This window comes from Thamnophis sirtalis, unplaced genomic scaffold (genome assembly GCF_051295495.1).
Source record: "Thamnophis sirtalis isolate CommonGarterSnake01/CBP01778 unplaced genomic scaffold, rThaSir2_p1.2 scaffold_8, whole genome shotgun sequence".
In the NCBI taxonomy this organism is placed as follows: Eukaryota; Metazoa; Chordata; class Lepidosauria; order Squamata; family Natricidae; genus Thamnophis; species Thamnophis sirtalis.
The window spans coordinates 78,702,877-78,725,460 of NW_028261388.1; the positions used below are offsets into that span (position 1 = coordinate 78,702,877).

Genomic DNA, 22,584 nt, shown 5'->3' on the forward strand with positions numbered 1-22,584 from the left:
ACACAAAACCTTAGAATGTCATGGAGTTAATGTAACAATTGTCTATAATACTCCTTGCCTCCTCTTCCCCATGAGCATCTTTTATTTAAGCAAAATATAACTGAAAGATGTAATAGGACCGCTTGCTCTTGGTTGCAAAATTATGGATAGTCATCACATTTCATCAAAGAATTTTCGGTATGTCTTTCCTGCCATATAATGGTCATCTGTTGTTTTTGCCCCCTATATTGACAATACTAACTTTTAATATAGAAACGAGGCTTACAAGCATATATCTCAAATATGTCATCTTTTGATAAAAAAGCAAAAACAACAACCACCCAAATAGCTATTTTAGACTATGCTTCATTGCCTGATTTGCTTCAGATATACAATGTATTTCACTTGCCATTGTACCCCATTTGCTAGAAAATTTTGAAATAAGATGCTATCCCCCTGTGGGAAGTTATCATCCAGCCCTCTCCCAGAAAAAATGAAATATCCTAGGAAATATTGAAAAGGCAGAATGTTTCTCTGGATGTGAAAAGAAGCATGTTTTAAAAGACAGAATAGTTGCCTGTAGCTTCCTGCCCACCCCCACTTTGTCAATAGGCCCATTAAGACTAGCCAGGCTAGCTCACTTTACATAATAAAGACTTCAGCAGCAGCTACAGAAAGGCATGATGATATTGGCCTTTTACTCAACTCTCCACATGGCATCTGAGAACTCATACCTGGATTCAAAACAGCCTAGAGAGTAGCCCCCTGCATGGCACCATGGGAGTCTGACAACCAATCAGAATACATTTCTTATACAGGAACAGGAAACAGAGAGGTGGGACTAAACAGGGTATAAAAAGCCTAGCAAGCCCCTTCCTCAGCCCTTCTCTTCTTCTCCACCAACATTGAAGCATGTGATCACCTTTTCTGTTCAGGGCTCAAGCCATGTGGTCCTGTCCACCAATAAACCATCTTTCCAAGCAGCCTCCATGTCTCCAGTGCCTTCTTCCCCACTTGGAGCCGAACCCAGAAGGACATTTCTTTCAACACCCCCCCTTAATTCTGTTTTAAAGCCTTATAAATCTTAGACATGAAACTTCTTTGATGAGCAGGATGGCTCCAAATAATCAAAGAAATTATGCTGGCTTTTTTTTTTACTGTTTCATCTCAGTGCCACAGCTGCAGCTATGAAGGGAGGCCGTGATCCCCACTAGGTGGCTATGTAATAATATCATTTTTATTTTGGTTGTCGGTCTAAATTATCAACACTCTTATGTGGTTGCAATTGCTACAGGATTCTTGATTCATTAATTATTCACCGTAACCAAAATGAATATGCTAGTAGTTAAGAAAGCCTTCCCTATTATTGTTATTAATAAGTAACAGTAGGGGTCCTGAAATTTTTCAGGGGTTTGAGGTTATGCTGGAATTTGGAGTGCTCTGCTGATGTGAGAGACAAACAGCAGCTGGAGTTTAGATCCTCAAGGAAATGCTCAGAAAAGTCCAGAAAAGGGCTTACAGAAGACCTAGTTGTTTGAAGAGTGTGAACTACAGATTACATCTCATGAATGAAAGTTTCTTTGTAATTGATTAAACAATGATCTAAAGCTTCTATAAACAATGCCACCCACCCATGCCTTGAAGGCGGCAAAAACAGCTGCACTTTCTCTATCCAGATCTGAGTAAAAGTCATCTTCTACAGCAGGCCTGCACAATGGATAGAAGCCATCACATTGATCAATTGTAAATAATTGAAAGCCAATCAAATATTCAGCAGGCAGTGGAGCAGAGGTAGTTAGTATTGGAGCTGATGGTGGCAGTGAGGCCCAGAGGCATTGAAAATGCTTGCCAGGGCATCTTTTGGGGCAGCAGTACCAGTAAATCCTTCTTGGTGCCAGCAAGTATATTTTTAAAAAAAAAATACTGGTGGGTTGCATGCTGTACAGATTTGTTCTAGACTGACCAATGATTTTATAAGCAAACCAAATTTAAAGATGGCATTATTCATAAAAGATCAGAATATCTGTAAGGTTATAAAAATTAGGAAAAGCTTACATTTCACATTTTCTCAACCTCCCCCACCTTGTGAGCCCCCCAAGGTGGCACAGTGGTTAAATGCAGCACTGCAGGCTGACTGCTAGATCAGCAGTTCAGCGGTTCAAATCTCACCGGCTCAGGGTTGACTCAGCCTTCCATCCTTCCGAGGTGGGTAAAATGAGGACCCGGATTGTTGTTGGGGGCAATATGCTGACTCTGTAAACCGCTTAGAGAGGCCTGAAAGGCCTATGAAGCGGTATATAAGTCTACTGTTATTATATATTGCTATTGTTACAATTCCAGTAGAGAATCAACTGCAGTCACAGGTTCCTGAGCTATGGCAGAGTCCGAACCAACAGGGTCCCTGGAAGGAGGAGGAACATGCCGAGAAAAAATGGGATTGGCGAGCTCCCCCCCCCTGGGGTTAGGGTCCTCGGGGGCGGGCCCTGACTCAGAAACACACGAGAAGGCAGGAGAGCCTGGTTCAGCCAGAAGACCTATCTGGGGAGAGGCCCTGGGCGTCCACTTCCTCATCAATTACAGACAGGCGATCCCCCCCCTTGGGAGCGGTGGAATGACTGTCCCAACAGGAGGGGTAGGCTGAGCGTACTCCCTCACAGCCTGGCGTTGGGCCTTCTCGAATTGTTTGTCGAGAGCCTGCTGCCACCTCTCTGCATCTCTAGTCACCATCGCGGAAGGCGCCTTATAGGGATGGCTATCCTGACTGGCCACCCTGCCCTTGCTTACCCCTTTGCCCCTGTCTGCAGAGGTTCCCTTGCTAGGGGCTTGAGAGGGGCCCGGTCTACCATCAGGGGAGTCAGATGGGCCAGGGTGCTCCATGGCCTGATGGCACAGACTTCAGACAAGAGGCCAATACAGGTGGAGGTCAGGAGATGAAGGAGACTCTGGTGGCTGGTGCTGGATCAGATGACACGCAGGTATTGTGGAAGCAGGAACAGTTTATGGGGAAAAAAATCCAGAGGAGTAAAACTGGGGCTCTGCAATGAATCCAGCCACTCGACGGGAGGTGAGAAGGTGGAAAAGCAGCCGAGGCTACAAGACCAGGCAGATAGATCAGGGAGAATCAGTGGATAAAATGCAAAAAAAATTACTTAAAAATCCTCCCTGTGCTGGTGTAGCCAAGGTGGCCAAGACGCCAGCGCTGCTTGGGGAAACACTGTGGGTGGAAGTCACCCAGCCGGTGACCCGATCAAGGCCAGCTAACCACCCTGCGGCTATCTGCAGAAGCGTGGCTCAGCGGGAACACCAATGGGAGAAAAGGCACAAATTTAGGCCCTCCCAATTGGCCGCCGCTCCAGTGCAAGGGAGAAGAAGGAAGTAAAGATGGCGGCCACTTGATTTGAAACGGCCGCGCACTCCTCCGCGGCAGGCTGCGCCCTCCGAACGGCGAGAAAATCGCAAAAATAACAAATTCCAACTAAGAGGGGAACACCGGCAGCTGGCGGAAGTCTCGCCGCTCCTGCTGCCCTTTAAAGCAAATGCGGCAGCTCTCCGCTGCCATCCAAAGGGGGCGCGGCAAGCGGAGCACCCCCCCCACACACACCACGCCTACCTCCAAGTTTCTAGGGGAATTCAAACGATGTGAAGCAAAAAGGGGAGACAATTAAACTGTTAGTTATGGGAAAGAACAAATTAAGGAAAAAGGGAAAAAAACTAGGAGGAGAGTCCAAGCCAAATAAATTACTCTGGAGCTCACAAATATAAGTCCTGAACTGACAAACTGAGGAAAAATTCTGGGGCCAAGTAACACCAGGAGGCATGTGGCCAAGGAAAAAGATTCTTCAGTCCCAGGGCAACCAGACTGATTTAACCCGTCACTTGGACTCTCCAAGCGATGCACAGGGGGGGGGGGGAGAAACCAGTTTCATGACTATTAGAATCAGAAAACTCAACCAAGAACTGGCCTTTGTATATTTCTCTCAATATCCACATATTGTCATTTAGAAACACTGCACATGAAAACATCCAAATTTAGCTAAAGGATTAATATGAACAAGAGGGGATTAAAGTAGAAGATGTAATCAATTTATGTCAGTTAATTAGATTTTCGTTCTCCCAAAAGTTATATTTTCTGCCTGTAGCAGCAGAAAATATTATTTAGCAACTAAACAATATCCAGTTCAAAATGATCGCAGCTTTACTTTATATCCCTAATTTATAACTCAGATAATGCTGCATTATTCTCTGCAAGAAGTCTTTCTGGATATGTACACAGAAAACTGTCATAACATTTTGTTATCGCAAGAAAGGATTAAACACATCTTATTAGTAGACTGAATTAAAATTATGTTCTCTTGCAGCCTTGCTATGAATGGCTATCTATAAACAGGTAATATAATACAGTGTATGGTCAAAATGACTAATTTAAATACCATAAAAAAGATAATCTGCTACATTTATTTATCTTTTAACCATGAGTTTAAGAACTTTTCTTTCTGTGACTATACATTAGATCCCCATTTTTTAAAGATCTTTACTTACAAATGAAAAAAAAACCATATCCAGGGTATGATCACTCTTTTTTGTGAAAGAATTCCATGGCATTTATGAAATCCTGAGCCACGCTAGACTAGATGGTTTCAAGCAGGGGTGGGTTTCTCGCCCCGTTCCAACCGGTTCGGTTGGAACGGGGCCGGCGGCGTCCTCGTGCATGCGCGCAGTGCACACATGCGTACTAGCATCTGCGCGACGCTCCAGCTGCTCCTGGATGATCGCGCAGGCACTGTATGCGTCCTGCGCATGCGTGGAAGCGGAAAACTCATCAAAACCGGGTAACGACCGCGGGCGGGCGGGCGCGCCCTTCGCCGTTCCCGGAAGTTACTTACTTCCGGGTTCGGCGACCAACCGGTTCGCAGGGACCGCCACGAACTGGTTGAAACCCACCCCTGGTTTCAAGCATGCATACCAGGGATTTATGAACACTAAGATCTTCTCTAGTAAAAGTTTGGCATCAAATCTCAAAGCACTCCAATTAAAAAAACATGCTAGAGACAGAAGTTTTGACCTGTCGCAAAGATGATGCAAATGTTCAAAATTTGGCACTTTTGGTGGACAAGAAGTCTGGAAACCGAGATGAATCACAATACTTACTGTTCTTCAAGCCAAGTCTGGGAATAAAATACCCTGTGGCCTCAAGTACCCAAGCAGACATTCCTCATTGAGATTTATTTTCCCAATGCTTGCTCATTCTACTAGGGTTTTTTTTTGGGGGGGGTGGGTTGGTTTACATTTGCCAAATGGCCTCCTGTCCACAATTAGAATATGAATGAGATTTCCCAGAATGAGTCCTGACTGAAAAGGGTTCAATAGTCTATTTCAGTGATGTCAAACCTTTTAGACCAGTGGTCTCCAACCTTGGTAACTTTAAGACCTGTGGACTTCAACTCCCAGAGTTCCTCAGCCAGCTTTAGTCGGCACGGTTTTGTCGTTCATCCTTTTGTCGGGTCACGGATGATAAGATGAATTGATGTAAACATTTAATAATACAATATGACGTTGGCTATGTAATAGTATACATGTGATTATATGTTATGAAGATGAAAAATAAAAAACTTTATGGGGGAAAAAAATAAGCTAGGCTGGGGATGGGGTGTGGTGGAGCTGCCCTACTACTAGTTGCAGCCAGGCCTCACACACCTCAGCCTATTTCTTCCTCTGCAGCTGGCAAGGCTGAAGGCTTCTGTAGCAATAACAGAGCTCCAGATCGACAAGAAGCCCAACAATTATATTTGCCTATGTCTTACTCCTCATTATGAAAGGACGGTCTTCATCTAGTAACCAAGCATTAACTATAGTTAACAGATATTGTAATCCTGATCATTGTTAAACAAGTTGCCAGTGTCTTGCAGAGGTGGGTTCCTCTGCAAGACACTGGCATGAGCCAAGGTGGCGCAGTGGTTAAATGCAGCACTGCAGGCTGACTGCTAGATCAGCAGTTCAGCGGTTCAAATCTCACCGGCTCAGGGTTGACTCAGCCTTCCATCCTTTCGAGGTGGGTAAAATGAGGACCCGGATTGTTGTTGGGGGCAATATGCTGACTCTCTGTAAACCGCTTAGAGAGGCCTGAAAGGCCTATGAAGCGGTATATAAGTCTACTGTTATTGCTATTGCTATTGCTATCCTACCAGTTTGGTAGAACCGGTTCATCAAATCTACCGAACCGGTTAGAAGAGGTTCCAGCAGAAATCAGGCCACACCTCCAGAAGAGGTTCCAAAAAATTTTGAAACCCACCACTGACACACACACACACAGAGAGAGAGAGAGAGAGGGAGGGAGGGAGGGAGGGAGGGAGGAAGGAAGGAAGGAAGGAAGGAAGAAAGAAAAAAAGAAAAAAGTGAGAGAGAGATGAAAGAAAAAAGGAAAAAGGGACAGAGAGACAAAAGGAAGGAATGAGAGAGAGAGAGAGAGAGAGAGAGAGAACATATGGCCGGCAAGCCACTCCCACAAAGGAGGCCACACCCACAGAGTAGGTTCGAAATTTTTTTGAAACCCACCACTGGCTTTAGGTAACCAGATAGTCCCATAACTGGAGTCTTCCTCCACTAAGTATCTGCCTCTTTGCCCGACAGATACTGCATGATGGAAATTCAAGGAAATTTATAGCCTGTCTCACTCAATGTGAATACACTTTAGTATTCTTCCCCAGTTTGCAATAAAAAGTATTAGGATGATAATTTACTTTACAGAGGACCTGTGCAGTTGTTCCTTAACATTAACCACATTTTCAATTAAACTCTCATGTGACAGGCGATCCAACCAAGTAATCTTTTCTCTGACAAATATGTCTTCAATAATTGAGACAAACTCCTTGACTGTTTCATTGAATTTTTTTGTTACTGGATGTGCTTGTGTCTAGTGGGAGTGCAATTCCATTTCCAAACAGCTCTCCAAAAGAACAAATACACACTTGTCTACCTGAGGGTTTAGAGACAAAAGGAAAACCATGTGAAAATTGGCAGTACCACAATTAACAACTTTATGAAACCAGCTCTTGTACCAGAAACGACCAATTTCTTTTTGAATTTGTGTGGGAATGAAAGAAAACGTCCAAGTCTTACATTGCAAAGAAAAAAGAAAACAAAAACTTTCCTCTGTGTAAACAAACTCCAAATAAATCGTGACCAAGAAACCAGACAAATAATGTTATAAAGTATGGGGCATTAAATCTAGTTCATCCTCAAAACAAACAAACATTCCCAAACTTGTAGAAATGAGTCCCAGAATGATAATAGGAAAGACAACAAAGAGTTTATTTACAGGACAGTAAAACGGAGATAATGCATATTTTAAAGCCAAACCATATACTATATTTTATTCAGCTGACAGCAGTTCCAGCACTAAAAGTATAACCCAGGAATATCAAACAAATATCTTAAAAGCCAGCCCTTGCTCAGATCACATGAAATATTTATTTCAAGGAATATAATGATTTCTTGTTTCCTGGTTTCATATTTACAGTGTTGTTTTGCTTTTTAAAACTACATATATATTTCAAGTCTATTCTTGATAATGGTTTTAGGTCAGCATCAAACATTGCAACCAACAGAACAAGAGATGTGGGGGAGGGAATGCAAATACAGGCAGTCCTTGAGTTACAATCATCATTGAGCTCAAAATTTATGTTGCTAAGCGAAACATTTGTCGTGAGTTTTCCCCTATTTTACAACTTTTCTTGCCACAGTTGTTAAGTGAAGTGCTGTAAGTCAAGGACTACATGGATTAAATCAGAGAAGGTAGAAATGCCATCCTCTACTATAAACCAGTTTTCCATTTTGCTACAGAGAAACAGAAGAAGTTTAATGTTAGTTTACCAAGTGAAATTAGAAGCCAATCCGTAAACATGACATTAAATCCTATTGCTTGCTGTAGATAAAATAGAAAACTGGTTTATGAAACTAAGATACCAAAACCCGTGTCTGAGGAAAGGGGATGGATCACAGGCTTATCATTCCTTATTCAATAAATCATGATTTTCTATACCAAGATCCCATGAACAGTATATTTATTTGTATGTATGCAATTATTAAAAAGTTTATATAGCTATCTGTTCTGACCCGCCTCGTCCCACACCAACACACTCCGAACCAAAGATATGTTACGGCATTTAATTAACAGACAGACAGGTCCTTGGCAGCAAACCGGCACAGACAAACTTGGGTAGCAATCCAGCACAGATAAGCCTTGGCAGCAATCCAGCCTGCCAAGCTCACAATAATGTTCTCCAACATTAGTTCCTGCGTTGACTTCTGCAAGAGGGGCGTGTGCACAAGCAGTCCTTTTATAGTCTGGAGAGGAGCCTAATGACCACCAGTTGAGTGCAATTACCTCCTGTAACTGCACCACTGTTCCTGATGCCTATTAGCTCTTCGGTGCTGGGCATCCAGGAACAACTCACTGCTGGCGTCCGGATCACTCCCCCTTGTCTCCTCCCCACTGGTCCAAGGCTCAGGCGCCTCCTGGTGGCCAACCAGCCTCTCTGCGCCCTGCTCGGAGTCGGAACCCTGTCCAGGGTCCTCCACATCCTCCAGAGCCGATTCATAGGGTCCCTCGCTGTCGGAGTCTGGTGGCAGCTCCAACGGCTCCTGCTGGGCCACAACAGCTATCCATCTTATGCAACGTAACAGGCCACTCACAACTATAAATGTCTCCCTCTATATAAAATAAAAACAGGAAAGCATCCTCAAACTGCCATGCACCCCTACACTTTCATAAGAAAACCTTATTGGGTTCCAGCCTCACGCTACCCTAATGCCTTATGGGTAAAGCCGAGTTTTTGTGGCTTGCCTAACAGGGAGGAGAGCCTTCCAAAGGCAGGAAGAGATACCCAGCTCCCACTAAATGGCAATATTTGAAGGAAGGAACATTCAAAGTGACCCCACTTTATCAGACCTAGTACAATGTATAGATATCCTTGGGGAAAGATAGGACCGCAAATAAAATCATCACAAAAATAAATACAAATAAAATATTTTCAACTAAATAACATACCTTTTTTTTATATCGACGAGGTCCTCATCATGAATTCCCAACATCCACAGAATCCAACATCCACTGTGAATTACCAACATCCATAGAAAGCATATGCACATTACATTGTTATAGAAATGGCTAGTATATATATTTCTGTGTATAAAAAAATTGAGGTTTTTTGTTATTATTTTCTACTATGCTAAAAAGAGTTGGAATGCCTTTCCTCCCCCTTTACCCCAGGGGTCACCAACCTTTTGGACCCCAGGGACCACTAAATTCATAATTTTAACTTCCGTGGACCATTAATATAACTCCAGCGTGCTGCTCGCTGAAGCGCCTGGACTCCCCGTGACGGGATGGGTTCCTTCAGGCACTTAGCTTGGATGCCTGTTTCTGCAACCTTAAACACTCAAAGAGCCATTTGGACTTGTTTCCCACAGAAAACAAAACACTGGGATCTCTCATCTCTCTCTCTCTTTTCTCTCTCTTTTCCCTCTCATCTCTTCCCTCTCTCTCTCTCATCTTTTCTCTCTCTCTCTCATCTCTTCTCTTTCTCTCATCTCTTCTCTCTCTCATCTCTTTTCCCTCTCTCTCTCTCATATCTTTTCTCTCTCTCTTTTCTCTCTCATATATCTTTCTCATATATCATCTCTCTCATTTTTTCTCTCATCTCTTTTTTTCTCTCTCTCTCATCTCTTTTCCCCCTCTCTCTCATCTCTTTTTCTCTCTCTCTCTTTTCTGTCTCATATCTCTCTCTCTCATATATCATCTCTCATCTTTTCTCTCTCTCATTTTTCTCTCTCTCTCATCTCTTTTCTCTCTCATCTCTTTTCCCTCTCTCTCATCTCTTTTTCTCTCTCTCTTTTCTCTCTCATATATCTCTCTCTCATATATCATCTCTCTCATCTTTTTTTCTCTCTCTCTCTCTCATCTCTTTTCTCTCTCTCTCTTTTCTCTCTCATATCTCTCTCTCTCATATATCATCTCTCTCATCTTTTCTCTCTCTCATCTCTTTTTTCTCTCTCTCTTTCTCTCTCATATATCTCTCTCTCATATATCATCTCTCTCATCTTTTCTCTCTCTCATCTTTCTCTCTCTCTCTCATCTCTTTTCTCTCTCATCTCTTTTCTCTCTCATATCTCTCTCTCTCATATATCATCTCTCTCATCTTTTTTTCTCTCTCTCTCTCATCTCTTTTCCCTCTCTCTCTCATCTCTTTCTCTCTCTCTTTTCTCTCTCATATATATCTCTCTCATATATCATCTCTCTCATCTTTTCTCTCTCTCATCTCTTTTCTCTCTCTCATCTCTTTTCTTTCTCATCTCTTTCCCTCTCATCTTTTTTCTCTCTCTCTTTTCTCTCTCCTCTCTCTCTCTCTCATATATCATCTCTCTCATCTTTTCTCTCTCTCATCTCTTCTCTCTCATCTCTTTTCTCTCTCATCTCTTTTCCCTCTCTCTCTCATATCTTTTTTTCTCTCTCTCTTTTCTCTCTCCTCTCTCTCTCTCATATATCATCTCTCTCTCTCATCTTTTCTCTCTCTCATCTCTTCTCTATCTCTCCCTCTCTCTCATCTCACAGGCCAGCCAGTGTCTTGGGGCGGAGAGGAAGTTGTGCGTCTCTCAGTTGCTCAGCACCAACCATGGCTGGAACAAACACCTGCAAGATCCAGCAAGAGATGAAGCTTTGCTCCTGCGCTGGAATATGGAGTGAATCTCCATCCCCTACCCTTCCCTTCTCAGGCCAGGCAAGGAGTCAGTGGGAGGGGAGGGTGAGGGCCGGCCCAGCCAGTGGTGGGTTCAGCCAACAGGAAGCCACAGGGGGATTGCTGACACCCATTGCTTTGGCTTGCCTGCGCCGCAATCCCCCACTTGTCGCAAAAGCACCATTACCTCTTTCTGGTGGAGGAGGGCTGCACTACTCCTTGGGCATTGCATCTCCTGCAAAGTTGCAAGTTGCACGTATCTCCCTCTATGGCTGAGATCCCCAGCCCCACCATGAGCTGCCTGGCGGGTCCCATATTTCAGAGCTCTAGCCACGGGACTGGCCCATTGGTCATCCCAGAGCAGCTCCTCCACCGGGGTTCCCCGCGGACCATCAAAATCTTCTCGCGGACCACCAGTTGGTGACCTCCGCTTTCCCCCACACTCTCTCTTCTTCTCTTTTTCCTCCACCTGGTTTCTCATTATTTTTTTATTTTCCTTTATGTTTTATATTCTGATCAATGTGCAACATGCACTCTGTTTTAAACAGCTATGGGGAAAGTGTGACAAAAGGAAAAATCTTCCACATCAGAGCGGCCTAAAAGATATCTACACACAACAGCATACATTTCTTATCCGGCAGCATTTTCAAAGAGGCAAACCTGTGAAATTATACTCATAGCCATTACTTACACAAGCATGAAACGGAACTAAATGGAAAGACGGAAAGATAAGATGCTTAGAGTTAAAGGCCAGCTATGATCACTCAGGGTTTAAAAAGTTACTGAATGCTAAAGTGTATCACTGCCTTCAGGGCAGGGAACAACAGAGGCTCTAATTTTTCACATGAAGAGCAACATTATTGTATCACTTTTAAAGGTGTGTGGTGAAAACTCCTGCTTTTATTTGTAAGAAGGCAAAATAACATTTCTTACAACACTTCTCTTAAATATATTCCCCCCCATCCTGCCACTTTAAGTTCTAGTAACCATGATTCTAAAGAGTTTAATTGAAGAGATCTGGCAAGTGTTTTATATTTAACAAAGACATCCTTTGATTCAAGAGTTCATTAGTCAGTGGAATTTTAAAAAAAGTACTAAGAAACAAATAACAAAAGGTTGTTCAGTTTTCCTCTCCTGAGATGTCATAATCTATCATGAACAAGACTTGAATTTCTAGCGTGTACAAAATATAAAGCAACCCCCCTCCCCACTTTCAACAACAGAAATCAAACAAAGTCTTATTTTTTTTCCTATTTTGAAAAAAGTTATGTTTGTGATTACTATTATTTCCTCTTCCAATTTACCCATACTGTAGAATCACATACTATGTTCAAGAATAAGTAATAAAATTTAGGAAACAACATAATGTTTAACGTAATGATAAGATTTGAGTGGCAAAGAATCCAAAAGGTTTAATTTGGGCAAGAAAAAGATACAGAAATCTTTATCTCCCATCTAGTAGTTTTCTAGATTTTTTGCAGCTTAGGTCTGACAGCATGAATGGATTACATCTTTTTTGGAAGCACTCAAAACACTGAACGAAGAATTGGGTAATTTTGGAATTATGGAACAAATTAACTGGATGAGTGGCAGTAACTCAGATCAATATTATAAGCAAATGGTATTACCATCAAACCGTATTTAATTAAGAATTAAAAAGAGCAACAAGAGTGCTTCACCTTTTCAAAGAGCAATAAACTCCAGTTTGTCATTCACTATTCAAGAAAGCTTCAGTTAATCTTGATTGATTTATACTTTCAGAACAACTATTGTCACCTCTAGGCTATTTCACTCAACATGCAATGTGTCAAAATGTCCTAGTTGAAAAGATTCATAATTGTACAAGACTGTGGGTATTTATTGGTGCCAGTCTGTAGGAGGAGGCCTTCTCAGTGATTTTTCCAACAAATAAGCCAGCCAAGAAACCTTTCATGTGAAAAATGATGAGAAGTAATAGAACGCTATTTCTCAAACGCTGTGAAAAGGACTGTTTACTCCTAAAGGCTTTCAAGTTTTTTTTAACAAAACAAACACAAAAAGATATGCGACTACAGCTAACTTATTCAATGTTTAAAGTTTTGTTTTTCATTACTTCAACAAAACATGTTCACAAACAGGTCCTTTAGATGCAGTCTGTGACATTTGCTCCCACTAAACAAACTTTCAACTCTCTCCAATAAAAAAAGCAAAATACAATGCAGTGGATAGAAACAGCAGAAAAGGCAGTCAAACAGCCTACTTAAGCATAAGTGGTACTCAGATCTTCTGATTCCAAGCACACTCGAACTTTTTAGCAGGGATAAGAGCCAAAACTAAATTGTAATTTCTCTTAAAACAAACAGGGTTGTTTTTAAAAATTATTGATTTCCATTTTCCCCATATGTCTCTGCTGAGTTAGCAGACTCCTCTGTCCCATCTACACCCCCGCCCCATAACAACACATGTTCTTGCTATGCAGGTGATGATTCAATTATATAATCATCTACTCTGGAATTAGTTTTTCTTTTTTATAAGATGAGTATCTTTTAGGAAATTATTTTCATGATCCATGGGCCATTTTTATATTATCCACTTTGTGTATTAATATAATCTTTGCCTCTTGTTTACTTCTTTAGTAACATTTATAAATTTTTAAATATATCCAACCCATATTTTCTGCTATGGTATCCGGAATGTACAATACAGGCCAAATGAATAGTTTAACTGGTCACATTTTTCTAACATGCTTTTTCTAATTGGAAAATATAGAAATGTTGTTGCTGCTTTTAATAGCAATAGCAGTTAGACTTATACACCGCTTCATAGGGCTTTCAGCCCTCTCTAAGCGGTTTACAGAGTCAGCATATCGCCCCCACAGTCTGGGTCCTCATTTCACCCACCTCGGAAGGATGGAAGGCTGAGTCAACCCTGAGCCGGTGAGATTAGAACCGCTGAACTGCAGATAACAGTCAGCTGAAGTGGCCTGCAGTACTGCACTCTAACCACTGCGCCACCTCGGCTCCTAATACAGAGAGCCCTTGGCTTACAACCACAATTGAGCCCAAAATTCCTGTTGCTAAATGAGGGCGGCCACCACGTGCACATGCGCAGCACGAGTGCAGCGTGCGCATGCATACCCACCTCCCACGACGCTCCAGCTGCTCGGCAGAGCATCGCGCAGCCGCCGTACGCTCCGTGCGCATGCGCAAATCCCCTATCGGCTCAAATAGCGGTAAGGAGAGCGGGCGGGCCCTCCGGAGCACCGTACCAGAACAGTACCTGGTGCTCCCAGCAAGCACTGGTACGCCCGTACCAGGGAGTACTGGTCATATCCCACCACTGGAGTCCCCCCGCCATTTACAACCTTTTGTGCCACAGTTGCTAAATGAATCACTGCAATTGTTAAGTTAGCAATATGGTTGTTAAGTGAATCTGTCATCCTCACTGACTTTGCTTATCAGAAGATCACAAAAGATGATTGCATGACCCCCAGGACACTACGGCCATCACAAACAGGAATAAATTGTAGGCACCTAAATTTTAATTACATGACTATAGGGATGCTACAATGGTAAGTGTGAAAAACAGTCATAAACAATTTTTTCCAGTGTTGTTGTAACTTCAAACAGTCACTAAATGAATCATTGTAAATCTAGGACTACCTGTACTGTCTAGCTTGCCAAATGCTTTGGTCTCTCTTCATCCTTGCAGTCCCAGAAGGAACTGTCTGGCAAGAAAGAGACATACCTGGTCCCCTCCATTGGCCCAAAAAGGAACACCAGAAGAAGAAGAGATACAGAGAAGAAGGGAGGGTGCAGAAGTGCAGAATAGGAACCAAAAAAGAAAGAAAGGTGATGAGCCTAATCTGCCATTACAGCTTCAGGGTTGTTCTTTTTTTGTTTAATTACCACAAAAAGACTTTTTATGGTCTAACATGGGCTAATCTATTATAAATGACCCACGGCTTACTGAAACATTGCAAATCCTACTGCAAATAATCTCAGGTTCAATCCATCACTGCTACCTCAAACAGAAAGGGTCCTTGTATTCCCAGGAGGGGTGGGTTCCTGCCAGTTCTAAGCTCTTCTATAGAAGAGGTTCCACAAATCTACAGTGCCGTTTAGAACCGGTTCCAGCTCCTACCCCACCCCGCCCGTCCGCACATCATCAAGATGAAGAGCGAGAGGAGGAATTCTGGGAGTTGAAGTCCACAAGTCTTAAAGCTGTCAAGTTTGAACACCCTTGGGGTTTTTTTTCTAAAGGGTTAGGGGTGCAAGGGTCTTGTAACTTGACAGCTTTAAAACTTGCAGTGCCAGAGTTCCTGAGCCAACATGAGTGGAGGAGGAATTCTGGGAGTTGAAGTCCACAAGTCTTAAAGCTGTCAAGTTTGAACACCCATGGGGTTTTTTCCCCTAAAGGGTTAGGGACGCAAGGGTCTTGTAACTTGGCAGCTTTAAAACTTGCACACTTCATTGCCAGAATTCCTGAGCCAACATGACTGGAGGAGGAATTCTGGGAGTTGAAGCCCTCAAGTCTTAAAGCTGTCAAGTTTGAACACCCCTGGGGCTTTTTTCTAAAGGGTTAGGGGTGCAAGGGTCTTGTAACTTGACAGCTTTAAGGCTTGCGTGCTTCAAATGCCAGAGTTTCTGAGCCAACATTTTGATTGCTAAGCAAGAACGTTGTTTAAGTGAGTTTCACCACATTTTACAAGTTGGCCACGCCCACCCAGTCACATGGCCGGCAAGCCACTCCTACCCAGTCACATGGCCAACAAGCCACTCCCACCCAGTCACATGGCCGGCAATCCACTCCAACAAAGCAGGCCACACCTACAGAAGAGGTTCTAAAAAATTTTGAAACCCACCACTGATTCCCAGATACAACTTTAGAAGACACTTATCAATGTAGGCCATTTTTTCTTGCTGTTGCGTGAGATTAAAGCAGGCAGTGGCTGGGTCTAGAGCCAAAATTAAATATAGATGCTCTTTTTCTCAGATACCTCTTTTTTCTCTTTCTGAAACTGTGTTCTCTCCATTCCACGCTCCAGGCTGCAGAAAAAGGTCACCACTCTTAACAAAGGCCCGAGCCAATTTTCTGCATTTGGCTTTGAGATTAGTTCAAAGGCTGCATGAAAATTAGTCTTATGGCCTCAGGTTAGCTAACAGTAATTTATTGAGTGGATCGGTTGCTAGACTTAGCAAACAATGCCTTTGTTTGCTAAACAGGGACAAAATGGGTATTCAACGGTATGATACAAAAGATAAATCACACTATTTTTAGACATCCATCAGGTATTGCCTGCAGGGAGTAACCCTCACATAAGAAACACCACCTAGGAACAGTGCCAGAGGTGGGTTCCTACCAGTTCGCACCTATTCAGTAGAACCGGTTCGTCAAATCTACTGAACTGGTTAGAAGAGATTCCCACCAGTGGACCCAGAAAGCAGGCCACACCTACAGAAGAGGTTCCAAAATTTTTTGAAACCCACCACCGGCAAGGATCTTGTAACTTGACAGCTTTAAGACTTGCATGCTTTAATGCCAGAGTTTCTGAATAGCTACTTGGACCGACCTAAGTACTAATTCATAATTTCATATCCGGTCACATGGGTGGCAAGCCACTCCCATCCGGTCACATGGGCGGCAAGTCACTCCCATCCGGTCACATGGGTGGCAAGCCACTCCCACAAAGGAGGCCACACCCACAGAGTAGGTTCCAACAATTTTTGAAACCCACCACTGAACAGTGCTATATCTATAAGCTATGGAGGACACAACATTCACATTTCTTTCAACTTTCTTCACTTCTATGGAAAAGGAAAGCGTTAGGACTATTGAAACAACATGCCATTTGCTGAACTTAATATTTGGCACTCTCTGGTAGTAACCATGACCACAACTACTCCACAGACCATTCTATTATCTTTCATAGTCTTATGTATCTTTTATTATTATGCAGGCCTTTCAAGATCTGGACACAGGACTGGAACCACCAAATGCAGATCCTTAGCAATGCAAACAAGTAAATAATTAAAATGGGCTTCTCCTTAAGTCAAGACTGATTCCCAGTGATAGAATAATAGCTTGTTCTTTTTACAGAATTATGGAAGTGTTTGCCAATCATTTCTCCCAGGGTTTCCCCCTCATCTCTCAGTCTAGCCTACAATCCGTTGCTTTGAAGGGTGGAATATTATAAAAATACAATTAAGAGAACAAATCGGTTTCTTAATTTTGCCTCGTTTTTCAATAACACAGCACAATGCTAAAATAGATTGCTGACTACCCTTACTTCCTTAAAGGAGAGATACTTGGATATCTTCCAGATATTAGAAAAAAAAACACTTCCCAACTAATTCTTTTAAATGTCACATTTAGCCACATAAATCAGAGGAGAGAACACATGAGCATGACAGCTGGTGTTCCAGCAGTATCTTTCAAGTGGTTTTTACAACAGCAAAAATTCCCCACAGAAAAGAACACAGTTTAGTTATCTGATTACCAAGATCAATAACTACTCTTCAATTGCAAGGGTTTCTTTTTTAAAGAAACAGCCACCAGGTGTTTCCTAAGGAATGAGAACCATAGCACTTATCAAACACTCTTTAATATTAATGGAAACAAGAAATAATTCTAAAAATCTGTTTCATAGCACCGCAATGCCGTCAAGATAATGTAGCATCAGCTAAACAAGAAGCCTTCATTCCAGGAATATATTGTTCTGATTTAAAAGAAAAGCTTTCTCCCATGGGACTTTTCTACCTGGCAAGAAGAGTATGGTGGAAAGGAAAAGAATGTTAAGGGTCAACAGGAAAGATTTCAAACCTAAATCGACTTCTTGCTTTATAACAAAATCCCAATGAAATCAGCAACGCCTCACTTCTACCCCAGCAAGGCTAGGAGAATACAATCTTGTTATTCACTTATTTTCTGTTGGGATCTTCACTTATTTGATCCGACACTGAAACAGTTGAGTTTACCAGCAGGAAATCGCTTAAGCCAGGACTTGGGATAGGAAGGAGAAGGTGAGCATCACCCTCCCGTCCCACCCCTCCCTCCTTTCCGAACCAGAGCAATCTCGGGGGACCTTGGAGGATGTGCCTCCAAGAGTTGAAAAGTGGGGGAGAAAAGAGCATATTCTCTCTCACCTGCGAGGCTCCCAAGTCTCTGCAAAGTGAATAATAATCATATTTGTGCAAAACACCATAAGTGGCACAAAATGTAATGTGCACCTAAAGTAATTTTCTCCCCCAAGAGGGTCTTGAGAATAGTCTACTGGGATATTCAAAGTATAATAGCCCTCATTGTACACCTCCCTTCTTAGGGTATTTTGGGGAGGGCCTTAGCTGATACACTAGCACTAAAATGTTGTTCATATTCTCTCTCACCTGTGAGGCTCCCTGATCTCTGCAAATAATAATGAATACACTAGCACTAAAATGTTGTTCTTTGTTTTTATAACAGAGGATAGGAAGGAGAAGGTGAGCATCACCGTCCCACCCCTCCCTCCTTTCTGAATCAGAACAATCCAAATGACAAAACGTTCTCGGGATTGCAGAACTATTTCAGCGCCTCCAAGAGTTGAAAAAGGGGGAGGAAAAAAAGAGCATATTCTCTCTCACCTGTGAGGCTCCCAAGTCTCTGCAAAGTGAATAATAATCATATTTGTGCAAAACACCATAAGGAAGGAGAAGGTGAGCATCACCGTCCCACCCCTCCCTCCTTTCTGAATCAGAACAATCCAAATGACCGGGATTACAGAACTATTTCAGCGCCTCCCAGAGTTGAAAAAGGGGAGGGGAAAAAAGAGCACATTCTCTCTCACCTGCGAGGCTCCCGGGTCTCTGCAAAGTGGCCGTGGCGTAGAGTTCCTGGGAGTGTTTGCTGTACTGCTCGGAAGGGTGGACCAACCTCTTGGTGGGCGAGAGCGTGGCGTAGGTGCCGATGGTGGAGCTCAGCTGATGGATGGGAGAGGAGATGTTGGACTGGATGGTGGGCGGGGAGGTGACCCGGATCGGGGAAGGCGAGAGCCCCGCCGAGGAGGAGACGACGATGTTGATGGGCGAGCTGGTGCTGTACGACTTAGCCAGCCGGCTGGGCGACTGCTTGGGCGAGGAAACCCGCTGCGTGGTGGCGTAGCAGCCGCCGCCGCTCTCGGAGGCGGAGCCCGCCCGCTGGAGCTTAGTAGGCGAACCCACCTGCTGCATGGACAGGGGCGAGCTCACTCTCTGCGCCGGCAACGTAGAGCTGGAGTAGTAGAGAGCCGGCGAGTGAGGCTGCTGCTGCGAGGAGGAGGAAGAGCAGGAGGTGTCCGGGAAGTGGAAAGCGCTGCCATGGCTGGGCGCGAACGTCTCCCTGGGCAGCGACTGCGACGGGAGCGGCGGCGGCGGCGGCTCCGAAGTGGCGAGGTGGGCAGTCCGGCCGGTGGTGCCCTGCGGAGGAGGGGGACGGGGCGGGGAGAGCGAGTCAGTAAAACAGGCCGGCGAGAGGCGGTCAACGGAGGAGGAGGAGGCGGCTTTAGCCAGTCCACTCCCAGCCCTCCCTCCCTGCCCGCCACCCAGTCCGGAGAATCGGAATTAAAGACGATTTTTGAATCTTCACCGCGGTTGGACCCCCAAGCTTTGAAAATAAGCACTTAATTACTGCGCAAATGCCCTCGCTTATAGGTTGAGGCTCGGCTCATCGCTCCCTCTTTAAGCAGATCTCGAGCATCTTGGCATATATTCTGGTTTGTTGTTAAATAAAGTTCACCTTCGCCCTCTTCCCTCGAAGGCTGTTCTACTATATTCACTCGGATGTGTCGCTTATGGCAACTGCGGTTACATCTTTAGCATCCCGCAGCCGAAACAAGGTCACCGAGTGTTTAAAAGATTCAGCGTTCAAGTTTCCCCCCCCCCCTATCTCTACCCCGAAACACGCTTGGAGAAATGGACTTGCACTGCGAAGTTTATACTCTGAATAATAATCCTATTTGTGTAAAACACCATAAGGGGCACAAAATGTAACGTGCAATTTTCTCCCCCAAGAGGGTCTTGAGAATAGTCTTCTAATTTTCTCCCCCAAGAGGGTCTTGAGAATAGTCTACTGGGATATTCAAAGTATGGTTCCACCACAAAACTGCGGAGGACAAAATCGCGCTCGACGAAAACATCGCGCTGTGATTGAAAAATGTAAAAATAAAGCGAAAACCTTACCCTAACCCCCCCAAACCTAACCCTAAACCTAACCCTTAACCTAACCCTAAATCTAACCCTAAACGTAACCCTTAACCTAATGCTAAACCTAACGCTAACCCTTAACCTAACGCTAAACGTAACCCTAACGCTCTAAACCTAACCCTAACCCTTAACCTAACCCTAACCCTAAACCTAATCCTTACCTTTATGTGAATCGGCTTGCTTTAACTTTAATTTTATTTCAATTTTTAATTTTTTTCGTCGCGCTGTGATGACGTCAAATGCGCGCTTTCGTCGAGCGCGATTTTGTCCTCCGCGGTTTTGACAGGTCACACAAAGTATAATAGCCCTCATTGTACATCTCACTTCTTAGGGTATTTTGGGGAGGGCCTTAGCTGATAACTAGCACTAAAATGTTGTTCTTTCTTTTTATAGCAGATTTTTAAATTATTTTTACCTTTCTACAACACCTTACAAATTGTTGTTCGAAGGATACTGCGTGTTGTGCAGCAGCTACCTTAAATGTATTGCCTACAGAAAGAATTTACCAGTAATCCTTCCCTTCTGTTGTACGCATATAATGTCACACTTACAGTTTTTCACGCATGTGTTAAAGTAACATAATGTCTGAAATGATCTAGCCTGGGATTTGTCGCTAACTGCAATAGAAATATTTAGTATCCTCATTTACAGGATTATAATAAACTCGGTTTTGTAAAATGGTAAACATCAGGCAGTAGAAGAAATACATTTATTTGTACTCTCAAAGAACTGAAGTTTTTTTTTCTTTGACTTACTAATTTAAAAAAAACAACCAAAGCAAATACTGATTTAAATGTCCCTTTTGAAAGCAGTCAATAATTATTCATATAATAGCATGTTCTCCAGTATGTAAGGCAAGCAATGATGCTTCTTGGCGCCTTGTTCTACTTAGAATTCTTGGATAGGATTCTACTTCTCGAGGATTAATCAAGTGTATCATCAATTGACCTCAGTTTCTTATGATACACTTAGGGAGAACCTCACCTGAATACTATTCCCTACATTCTAATTGGTGGAAATAGTTGCTGAACCGCAAATCCTCTTGCGTAGCAGAAACAAGTCGGAAAATCTGTTTTCTAACCTCTTAGGACAGTGTTTCTCAACCTTGGCAACTTGAAGATGTCCGGACTTCAACTCTCAGAATTCCCCAGCCAGCGAATGCTGGCTGGGGAATTCTGGGAGTTGAAGTCCGGACATCTTCAAGTTGCCAAGGTTGAGAAACACTATCTTAGGAACTATCTTAGCTTTGAAAGAGCTGGCTAGCTCATGAGTCAAAACTTATTTTATCTAATTGAAAATCACCCAGGATTTTTTTCTACTGGTTTTCAATTTGATAAATATGCTTTTGAATTATTTTTTTTGAAATGTAGATTTCTGTGAAAATCTTATGGAGTATGGCGACTTCGCATAGCTAAGAGGTGTATGTGAATGTCATCTTTTTCTAGGTAAAATCTTTAATCTACCTTTTCTCTCCATGCTCCAAAGCCCCAAAGGCTATTTCAGATAGAAAATGATAAGGAGAGAGGTTTAAAAGTGAGTGGAAGATGTAACAGGAAAGAACAAAACTTGGTGTGGTGGCACTTTCTTACCACTTCAATAAGGTAATTCAAAAACTTCACCAAAATATTTTTTTTTAAAGCTCTTATGGATCTCAAGAATTTTGTTTTGTTTGTTGTTAGTGCTAATTTTAAATAGCACTATTGAATTGCATATCAAGTGGACAGCCTTAGAAATTAATAGATAAGTCTTTTCTCTGAAGAAGACAGAGGAATTTCAAGTGAGTATCTACTTATCCATTCTTCATTAGTTCATTTGCAGATAGAAGGGGAAACTGAGTGCAGTCATATTAAGAAGCAAAAGGGCATAGGCTGTTTTCTTTCTTTTTAAGGAGGGTGGGGATTGTGATATGTATCCATAGAAATATTATACACTGCTATACCCAAATAAATGTTAGTGCACAATCAGCTTATATCATACAGTAAATATGGATAGCTTCTTGTTTAAAGCTGATAAAGTTAGCAAGGCTTTTAGACTGTGATTGTTAAAAAGTTATACCGTGTATGGGCTCTGGGAAGTCGGGGGGGAGGGAAGGGAGGTGGGGCTCTAGGGGGAGGGGGGGAATATAATATGTGTTAAATTCTAAAGTACATGATTGCACTTGTATACTGTGGCTTTTTAATGTTAGTGTTAAAATAGAACAAGCTGAATATATTGGAAGGTAATAGAAGTAAACCGAAGGGAGGAGCTGAGTGAAAGAAGAAGGAGGGTGGAGAGGGTGAGAGAGAGGAGGAGGAGAAGGAAGGGAGGGAATGGATGAAGAGAGGGAGTGATAGAGGGGGAGGGGAAGTAGGTAGTAGAGGGGTATGTAAGAAGGAAGAATGAAAGTTGGAGGGGGTTGAAAGAGGGTGTATGGTGGGCCAAGGTGGTATATTGGGTTTGTATTGTAGGGGGCATTTTCTATATAAGTGAAGGCTGTGTTTATTACTCAATGTTACATGCTCCGGTTATGCACAGTAAACATGTGATTGTATAGAATGAAATGGAAATAAAAATATTATGTAAAAAAAAAAAAAGTTAGCAAGGCTTAAAACATTTGTCTTCTACCTGATGTGTTGGGAGTCCCATTTTCAGCCAATAGTTATTGGCTGGAAATTCGGGAATGAAAACCATATAGTACA

At 42.8% G+C, this 22,584-nt stretch overlaps 1 protein-coding gene across 10 annotated transcripts in view; it reads right to left on the minus strand.

Annotated features, from left to right (window-relative positions):
* Positions 1-22,584, minus strand: part of CTNND2 (catenin delta 2) — a 468,899-nt gene that overhangs the window by 235,720 nt on the left and 210,595 nt on the right. For all 10 annotated transcript variants that reach the window (XR_015697560.1, XM_087721965.1, XM_087721966.1 and 7 more), the window contains exon 7: positions 18,514-19,120. Coding sequence is in view for 9 of the 10 variants with exons in the window: in XM_087721965.1 (XP_087578091.1) it covers positions 18,514-19,120 (607 nt within the window). In the remaining variant the exon portion in view is untranslated. The remainder of the gene's footprint in view (positions 1-18,513; positions 19,121-22,584) is intronic.